Genomic DNA, 10,086 nt, shown 5'->3' on the forward strand with positions numbered 1-10,086 from the left:
CAGGTTACACTCAAATAAATATTTACCCAAGCAATACGGATTTTAAAAGTTGTGAAATTTTTTATTGTATCGTATATGTACAAAATAGGTGTACAGACTACTTATCAATCGCACGTGTTTTATACATATGCATTACATATGCTTTAATAGCATATGAGACACTGATGTAAGAGCATTTCTTTACCCAGTACACCTGTAACCCCCGTTTCTATTATCTTTCATCAAATGGAATGAATGTTGAGATGACGTGTATAGTTTCTTCTTCTAATGCTGATATTTTTAGACATAAGTAAAATTCTAGAATTAGGATTTTGAATGACTAATAATCCTTTCCCCATCTTGTACACACGAAAATAAATTATACTGAAGTCTTAGTTTCGCAATTCCTTACATAAGAACTATTTTTCACGTTAAACGACTATATTAGAATATTTTTTTGCATCTCTGGAAATTTATCGATATGACCAAGATTTTGAAGGAAAAAAAAAAACAAAATATAACTTTCATTATAAATCTGTTTGTGCTTTCCACAAATTTTCGAATAACAACAACTGGGCCAATGATATAATCGTTTTTTCGTTAAAATTGAATTAAACGAATTAGGTCACTCATTTTAAAACTCTTTCATATCAATGGCATAAATTTTATCAAAAACATGTTCAATTTTGTTCCAAATCATACAATTTTATTCCGATATAAGATTACTTCTAGAAAATAGAGAATTTTATTTATAAGTCTCGTTATAAACATTATAATAGTAAATTCTGTTATCAAACATTGAATTTAACATTATCAATATATCATTTTAAAGAAATATCCAAACGTTTAGTAGCATACATTCGCATCTATATTATTGAAACAATACAATAATCTTTGAAAAAAAGACAAAAAGATTAGCTAAATATATTTTAGCATAAAAAATATTTTTTGAAACAAATTATATCCTTTTCCTGAGTAAATTATCAAAAGCATCCAATTTTAAAATTACATGTAATATAATTGCCTTATTAACATTTGTTGGTCCAGTTGTGTTTTTAAAAGTGGAAGGCAATCTTTTTGTCGTGGTAATGAAATGATGCTAGATTCGCATAAACGCGGATGATAATGATGAACTTATGTATATCTTAACTTAAGAGTTTATTTCCATAATGTTAAGGCTCATGTTTATTTTTTCTTGTTCTTATTAGCCTGATTTTTGTATTTAGCTGCAGCTGTTAATTTAGGGTTCTTCTTTTTAGGTTCGTCATCTTCGTCATCTTCATCTTCAGGATCCTACAAGAAATATAAAATGTAATCACGGAAATGAATTCTACAAAAAAAATTATTGATATTATTTCCATCCTTAACAATATTCAAACATTGCAATACACGAAGAATAAATATGGGGAGGCTTCACATATAATTCACTTATCTCTTTATTTTTTAAACGAAATTTGAAACAAAACATTATAATTATCGATACCACATGCATCTAAATCGATAGAATAAAAATTTCAAATTTATTATAATCTGTACATTTTGTTAGCCTAATAACTTCGACTGTCAAAAATATAATTTGTATTTACCAATGTCGGCGTTAATATATAATGCTTGATTTTTCCTAGGACCTAATAAATAATAATCCAAATGTATCACTTTACAATGGTAAGAAAGGAAGCATGATTAGTAAGGAATAAAAGCAACTGTTTGCAAAAAAGAATTTATTTTACAAAAATAAAACATGAAACATGAATGTGAAAACACAAGAGATACATTCATGACTTTTCGTAAAATGGTTCACTTCGTGTCTATTCCTTTTCTTAAATTATAATTCTTCAAATTCTTAACAGATAAAATGAGATAGAAAATGTTCAAATAAACTAAAAGATTCTTAGTGCAATATTATCATTTTAAAAAGAATATTAATTATAACACACTGTTTGTTTTTATCTTAACATTTTAGTAGTTTATATTTCTTCGTTTGAATATACTAATTAAACGCCGTTTTTCTTATTTTCCGATAAGAGCTTTCGTTTCTTTCGCGGTGCCTGAAATGGATATTTATTATGTATATAATTTCATATTGTCATTATTTTATAGCAACATAAGAAGTAAAAATAAATTAAAAATATATATACTAATAGAGATTCTCTACAATAAAGTATAACTTAATAAAGAACATATTCGTATATTATTCTATAAAAGATGCATTCTGTACAAATTCTTGCTAATGATAAATTTATCGTACTTATATATCGCCTCACCCATAATTTTTATGCATACATATATCACTTATACATGCACATGCAATTTTGTATCTCTGTTAAATTTATTATAAAGTAATAATAATTTGTTAGAATATATGTCTTCAACTATTTTTCAATATATATATATGTTCTTGTAAGTCATACCTTTTCATCGTCTTCATCATCGATATTTTCTTCTTCCATTTCATCATCCATATCATCGAATTCTTCGATATGGGCACCTAAGAAATAGTAATAAAACACTGATATAAGAGAAAAAAACAAAAGTTTGGAAAAATTCATGTTATCAATTATATACTACAATACAATGTTTCTTCAGCTATAAATAATAAATCAATAGAACAATTAATCATTTGTTCATCGTGATCATTTTAAAATAAAAAATATGTTAATTTTTTTATACAAATAAACACATTTAAAATTTATTATATACTGTACTTACAAAATTATTTACAAAATATTAAATACGATACAAAGTAAAAATCCCTCACATTCAAATATTCAAAATATTTATATTATTCGAAATATCATATATTCAAAAACAATTGATATATAAATAATTATATTACATATATTTTCAACAAATAATAAGAAAAAATAAAATGTTTTATAAAAAATTTACTTTTTATAAAATAAAATTGTTTTAAGAAGGCGTCCAATTTTAGTTGTATCGCCTTATATAATACATTTTTTCTCCTAAATAAACATTAATAAAAAACGAAATACTAATTTTTTATTGATAAATTAATATGCCATTTAAGAAATAACTGATCTAGTAGAAATGTGTATTTTTATAAAGTTTTATATATATATAAATATATACATGTGTATGTATGTATATACGTATATGTACAGTATATATCATAAACATTTCGAATCGTGTGCAACACACACATGTATCATTTATGTATTCATTATATATATATATATATATATATATATATATATATATATATATAATATATTTAATAATGAAATATCACAGAAACGGATAGTCGAATGTTTGAGCAATTACACCTCAGGCAGAAAAATCCAGATTCGATTTTTACAGATATGCCACCTTATATATATTAGAAATGTAGAAGAATGATTCCTTATCGGCATTAGAGCCTACCAAAAAACAAAACAAATAATGCAAATTCAATTCCAAAGTAACAGACTACTAATAAAAATAAATTGTGGTAGATTTGCAATAAAATCAAATGTATATAGGACGACTTTTATAACCTCGTCTCAAGCATGTAATATATTTAATGATCACATAGCATAAAACTATATATAATAAAGTTGCCATAATTTCTTAATGGTCAACAGTTTTCTAAATATTAATTTTAAGATTTTAGGAAGTTGCGAGTAAACTTGCAAAGATACCTACCAAGAAGATTATGCCCTACTATATGAACAGGCCCACTGCCCTTCACCAGGGTAAATGTAACTGGGGGATCTGGGAAACTTAGATCAAGAATGATCTGTACTGTTTTTCCCATTTCCAACAAAGCAATTGGAATTTTAATGGGTCCTTTCAACCCCATTGCCTCAACTTGTAAAACATTAAGTTCTCCAGGTTTAGCCTCTGGTCCTAAAAGAGCCTGAAAAATTTATAATAAATATCATGCAGAGAAAATATATGAGCGAGAGAAAGAGAGACATTCAAACTTTACTAATATAACTAACAATTAAAAATATTTATCAATAAAAAAAATGAAGAAAATATAAATTTAAACTATTGTGATCTAACTATACTTTGTACATTTTTTGTCTTAATTTTTCTTCATGTGCTCAGAAAGTAATTCGAAAGTATTTCGATCAATTTGACCTTTTTAGGTTAGAAAATACTTTCTCCAAAAAATACGTAATATAGAATATAAACAATCACATTCACGTATAAAAGAAAGAATAAACAAAGAAAAAAATTCCGTATTTCTTAACTTTCCAATTTAATCAACTGTAAGGATTGCAAATAAGGATTGCAAATGAATAATTATAAAGATATAAGAAATGAGATTCTATTTTTTTCCTATTAAAAGATTTACTCAAAAAACAATGTTAAAACTGGACATGTAGTATATGCAAATGAAATTATTTGCGTAAATAATTCGATAAGCGTCTTAATGTTCGTTATTTACTTCGTGATATGGGGGAGAGTGCAATTCGAAAACCGGCACGCCGCGGAATCCTGCAATTCAATCCATAACATCGCGGCCCACGGGATGAATCGGCAGATCCTCGCCCGTTCAAATCCTCTGAGCCACGAAATTTCCATTGTAATCTTTATCCGCGACATAATAGAGTCCTATCTAAAGCAAAATGGGGGGGAAGGGCGAAGCCGTTGTGAAAAAAATGGCGCCAAGCATCAAACTTTTCCAAGATTATAATGGAAAGATGAATCAACCGTATTTCTCGTAACGAGATACAAAAAGATAGAAAAAAGATATCTCGAAACGTTTTGAATGAATCGCGTACGGCAGAAGAACGTTCGCGTTTCCGATCGACTGTCATCCCAGTTATCAGGAATCTCTCGATCGGAAAACGATGAACGAGGGATCACTGGCGATTGAAGTTTCGCGCGCAAAACGTTTCTCGACGACGACGACGACGACGACGAGCGCCACGAGGAAGAGAAACCAAGATATCGCCGAACCGACGCGATACGGAAAATCCGGACGAGATTACGCACGCGGTTTCACATCACGACAAAATTGACCAGCGTCGTAGTCAACGAAGGAAGATACACCGGAAATATTGAAACTCGGTGAAACCGACATCTCACACGTCAGCTCCTCTCGATAACGGGAAAACCGCAGGCGGAGAAAGGCTGCCGATGTAAAGACTAAGGCAATGATGACGATGATGACGGTCCTGTTGTCACGCCGGGAACGTGGCACTCACCATCTTTATGATGAGCTTCTGATCGGCGCCAATGTGCTGGGCCGCGCCGTCCGAATCGTCGTTCTTGTGTTCCGGGTCCCATACCTCGCTCGCGTTCGGTCCCTCGAGGGTGATTCCTGGATGGAAGAGAAAAAGAATAGAGAATCCACGGGAATCGTATTCGCCACTATCGAGGCCGACGGAACGGGTGCCGGCCGGCCGGCGAGCGGGGGTGCCGCCATATCGCCACGGACGCCGATTATACCCGTCGCGCACCGTGCACGCCGGCTCCGGGGAGACAATGGGGGACGGCGGCAGATCCCCGCAATGGCCGAAGGTCTAGCCGGCGTCTCGGTCAGCGCATCCCCTTCGTGCTTAAATGGCCGACGACACGTAAGTATCCGCGTGCACCGCGAAATAGCGGAGCCACGGCCATCGCGGCACCGCGGCCGTTCATATTTACCGTATAGATACTCCTCTGCCATGGCGATCGGTCAGCTATTAACGGATTCTCGTCAGCGTGTGATGCGTGTGTCTGAGCGAAACGGCGGCGGACGTGTGCGTGCTGTGCGCGATGATGGAGTATGACGTTAGAGAGAGAGAGAGAATGTGACGCCGCGCGCGCAACGGTTACTGTGTTACTGCGCGAGGGAACGGTCGCCGCCACACGTGCCAGTCGCCGCACGATCGCGTAGTAAATGAGTTTCGCGTAGCCTGCTCTTGCGCGCCTAGACTACGTTCCGCGCGCCGATTGGTCGATCGTGTTCGCGCGGCGTTGCCACCTATTTGTCGCCGCTGGTCGCCCGCCAAAGGCGCCGAAACGAAACGCGTGCAGCTGAATCTCCTCGAAAAAAAATATTTAAAATTCCTCTTCGATTTTCTTTATCTCTTCGAAATATATCCCGATGACGTATTTATTTCTCGATTTATTTCAATTTTTTTTTATACGATACGTCGGTGATTTGGGTAATCCGGATAGTATTTGCACTATTTAAATATAAGATTCTGCAGAGACACGAGGAATAAAGATACCTTCTGTATTTGTAGCTGAATTAATGTACACTCGCTGTACTTATGAATGAATAAAGTAAATATTTGAAATTTGAAAAAAGCAAGATAGAAAATTTTAGTGCAGTCCAATGCAGGAACAGAAAACAAACCTATAACTGATATTGTTATTCAAACTAGCCCTTTTATATTACGCATTGCATATTAATTAATTAGTTCAGTGACGTACTGAATATTGAAGGGTCGTAGAATATTACAAAGTGTCATTTAATAGAAGCCATTCATTATTAAAAAAAAAATTCTAATTTTACACGAAGATTGATCGAAAGCATTCGCAATAACATACGCAAAAAACAGTACACGTTTACGGTACACTAATTCTATTAACGTTACGTAAATTACTGCTAATTTAGTAACGAGTGATTGCAAAATTATATTTCACTATGAATTATTCAGTATTTTAAACACACGAAAGCAGAATTCGAATAGCAGACGCGGCAACGTCGCGTTGTTCCTATTGGCTAGACTCGGCTCTGGTGGCGACCGCGTGCACTATTCATCGGCACAACTCGTCGGCACATTGACGCAATAAATAGCGGACGCAACACGTGAACATTCTCGTCGGCAGCGACAAATGTCATGTCGTGGGGCCTTCTGACAATTTCACGTCGCATTTCCGCCAGCTGATGACGGACGATCGCACGCCCACGTGAACAGTCCGCCTGTGAAAAAATCGCAGCCCGACGTCCGGCAGGCTCTCCGGTAACCGACGACGACAACGACGACAACATTGTGCTCCTGTCAGAATGCGTGCCGCATACACGTGCATCTTGCTCTTCTACCTGTCGCTCGCGATTTTCGGCGACGCCGAAAAAAACGAGAGCGCCTTCGTGGCGACACACGAGTGGCAAACGGTGAAGAAGGGTAGGTATTCCATTCGGGGGCCGTGTCCGTCGTACCCCGATGTGGGACTACTTTACGCCGACCAGAGAGCCGTCTTTTCGTCCGGAACACCACGTCAGTCAAATCCGTCGTATGTGCGAAATCCCTCCCGCGGAAACGCGACGTCCCGTTCCCGACGAACGAAATTGGAAATTTCGCAATTTTGTGCTATGCTAGATTTTTGAAGACCAATTCAGGATCTCGAACCGTTTCAAATAGAGACGACAGTGGGAAGTCTGGTTGCAGTTCGGGTGCTTCAGTGACGTACACGTCCGGATTGGATTACGTGTCTAAACATGAGAGGGAATCATTCCAGATTACATTAAAATTAATAGGTTTTTTTTAAGTATCAAAATTTTCCAAAATTCCATTTTCCACTTTTGAAATATGTATGAAAATGTAATGAAATATATTCGAAAATTTTTTCGGATCTGTAATTACAAAAATAGAATTTATATTTTTTAAAAAAGTATAAATTAATCTAAGTCATATGAGTAAAATTAAATTAGTATGTAAATGTATTGTAATATGCAAAAATATACTAAAATAGTAAAATATTTGACTAAATTAAATGTAATGTACTGAATATCATTAAATTATTTAATAATCATTTTGAAAATATGATTTATTTAGGAACTCCTATTCCGAAAGGACTTCATATAAGGCATAATTTTGCAACTGGAGTAACAGAAGCTAAATTGATGGAGGATGCAGAAGAGGATGACGAAAATGTAAATCGATCAAATTCTAAGTCATTGACGTTACATCCAGATAAATCGGTCTTAGAAAATGAAGAACCAGATCCTGTGAAAATAAAGAAAGTTTCAGAATCTTTGAAATTTCCTATTGATGAATTGAAAGCAAGATTGAAGAAGCTTAAGCAAAATGAAGCAGAGGATGTATCAAATATGAATGTAACTATCTTTTTTGTTAATTTTTAATGTTTAAAGATTTTTAATTTGTATTTTCATCATTCATTTCAGAAAAAATTAAACAGATTATTATATGAATATAGTTGCATGTAACAATTGAAATTATACTTAAGGTTTTGCTTCCAGTGTACTTTTAATGTATTGCATCCATATATTTTAATTATAAATTGAAATTATGTTAATAATTATTTATCTAGATTATGGATTTAGATTGTTATTTTCTATTTAACAAATAATTTTAATTTTCTTTCTTTTTTATTCTAGGATAGAGAAGACAGACCAAAAACTGAAAAGCGTTTCAAACGTTTTTATGAAACTTTAAAAGAAGAACTTAATGCTCTTAAAGTCAATGTTACGAGCGATTCCGAATTATTAAAGAGGTTTTTTCAAAAATTTCAGTCTTACAAAAGTAGTATCACTACAGGAACATTAACTACTATAGAAACTGAAGAAGTATTGGACATTTTAAATAATTTAGAATATCTTCTTCATCAAATTGACAATGCCAAAATATTCTCAGACATGGATGGGTAAGTATAAATAAGTGAAGAAAAGTTTTTCATAGTGACAAGAACAATCCACTAATATTTTTGCTCTTTTTTTCTATCATAGGCTAACAAAAATTATATCACCATGTCTTAATGGAACGAACAATGAAATAAAATCGGAAGCATTACGTCTTTTAGGAGCAGCTGCTCAATCAAATCCAAAAGTGCAAGCTAAGGCATTGGAAAATGATTTTATCCAAAAAGTGTTGCATGTCTTATCCACAAATAATAAAATTGAAGTAAAATCAAGATGTCTCTTTGCTCTAAGTGCCTTAATACGTCAGTTTCCTGCAGCTCAGAAAGCTTGGATTGATCACGGTGGTTTGCAATTACTCGGAAAAATTCTGTACGACGATCAATTACAGATACAAATGAAAGCAATGAAATTAATCAACGATCTGACGATCGAAAGACGAAACTTAGAAGAAATCTATGATGTCGAGCAGCGTCAGCAGAAAATGAGGGAATATGCTATTACGGATTTCGAGCTAAAATTACTGAGGCACGATTACTGTAAACTCTTAAGCAATTTAATGATCAAATGTTTCAAAGAAAAGCTAACTGGCCACTTTAGCATAGAAAATAATGATTTTCTCGAAGTAGTTTCGGACAGCATGATCACGGTATCTCCTATTTGTAAAACTGAATTTAAAAACATTAAGCTTTTGCTTTTACCTGTTATAGATAATCTCTTGCACTTTTATCAAAATCCTAATATTAAACTTACCGTGGATGAAACTGATGTTTTAAAGAGTTTGATATTACTGATTGAAAGATTGAAAATTACTATTTTTGAAACACTTCATGATGAATTATGAATATTTTGAGTTAAGATAATTGAAAATATACGAAAGTGTATCAAAAAGACTAAATTAAATCCCAGCCTTATGTTAATATGCAATCATGTGCAATAGCATCAACTATAATAGCATAGGGCTTATATAAAAGAGATTCATTTTAGTGAGACGAATTCACATAATGAAAAATTTTGTGAAAAGAAAAAATTTATCATTGTTGTAACAATCACTGCAATAAAATCCTGACAAAGAGAAGATTATTTTGTGGCTAGATTAATTATAATTTATAAATCTTAAAAAGATTCATCAAGTGTAAGAAAATATTTTGTTATTCTAAGCGTATTTACATTATACCTCTCTATTGTAAATAGCTCATCATACTTGCAGAATCAGGAACGAAACGTGCAGGTTCTCGTCTCTTGCATCCAAAGTATGAAATAGTCATTAAATATCAAATTTTTATTTAGCATTCAAACAAAATGTTAGCTATATTTTTTGTTTAGCAGTTTTTTTTTTTGTTGTAAAAATTTCTATTGGCCTATCAAGTATCTAAACTTGAATGTCTCAAATTCAAGAGACGGGAACTTCTAATTTTGATTTAATCATAAGCTTAATTAATATTTCATATATCTCACAATTTTGTGAAACAGTTAAAAAAAAAGTTTGTTAAAAAAATAAAACGACTGAAGTGTATGTGTACATAGTAGTTAAGACTTTAATTATTTGGCTATTACGTAGCAAATAT

The 10,086-nt window shown here is 33.0% G+C and overlaps 2 protein-coding genes across 6 annotated transcripts; one reads left to right on the forward strand and one right to left on the reverse strand.

The window, feature by feature from the left end:
• Nucleotides 1–34: 34 nt before the first annotated feature.
• LOC105423888 (nucleoplasmin-like protein) lies at nucleotides 35–5,768 on the reverse strand. 2 transcript variants are annotated; one of them, XM_011633837.2, is made up of 5 exons: nucleotides 5,578–5,761; nucleotides 5,136–5,251; nucleotides 3,622–3,835; nucleotides 2,391–2,467; nucleotides 35–1,272 (listed from the first exon to the last, which is right to left on the reverse strand). In XM_011633837.2, exons 1-5 carry the CDS (start codon nucleotides 5,597–5,599, stop codon nucleotides 1,165–1,167), a joined length of 537 nt encoding a protein of 178 aa, XP_011632139.1. In that variant the 5' UTR covers nucleotides 5,600–5,761; the 3' UTR covers nucleotides 35–1,164. The 2 variants fall into 2 exon arrangements, with proteins under 2 accessions (XP_011632139.1, XP_011632140.1); XM_011633838.3 differs by lacking the exon at nucleotides 35–1,272 and adding an exon at nucleotides 1,684–2,027 and having other exon boundaries at nucleotides 5,578–5,768.
• On the forward strand, nucleotides 5,246–10,047 carry Sil1 (Sil1 nucleotide exchange factor). Of its 4 annotated transcripts, none has more exons than XM_089079697.1 (5): nucleotides 5,246–5,507; nucleotides 7,242–7,399; nucleotides 7,698–7,978; nucleotides 8,261–8,526; nucleotides 8,609–10,047. In XM_089079697.1, the coding sequence occupies exons 1-5, from the start codon at nucleotides 5,494–5,496 to the stop codon at nucleotides 9,360–9,362; spliced, it is 1,473 nt and encodes a 490-aa protein (XP_088935823.1). In that variant the 5' UTR covers nucleotides 5,246–5,493; the 3' UTR covers nucleotides 9,363–10,047. The 4 variants fall into 4 exon arrangements, with proteins under 4 accessions (XP_088935823.1, XP_011632143.1, XP_088935822.1 ...); XM_089079696.1 differs by lacking the exon at nucleotides 5,246–5,507 and adding an exon at nucleotides 6,016–7,155; XM_011633841.3 differs by lacking the exon at nucleotides 7,242–7,399.
• The last annotated feature ends 39 nt before the right edge of the window (nucleotides 10,048–10,086 follow it).

Source organism: Pogonomyrmex barbatus, unplaced genomic scaffold (assembly GCF_055798465.1).
Source record: "Pogonomyrmex barbatus isolate J1 unplaced genomic scaffold, ASM5579846v1 scaffold3, whole genome shotgun sequence".
In the NCBI taxonomy this organism is placed as follows: domain Eukaryota; kingdom Metazoa; phylum Arthropoda; class Insecta; order Hymenoptera; family Formicidae; genus Pogonomyrmex; species Pogonomyrmex barbatus.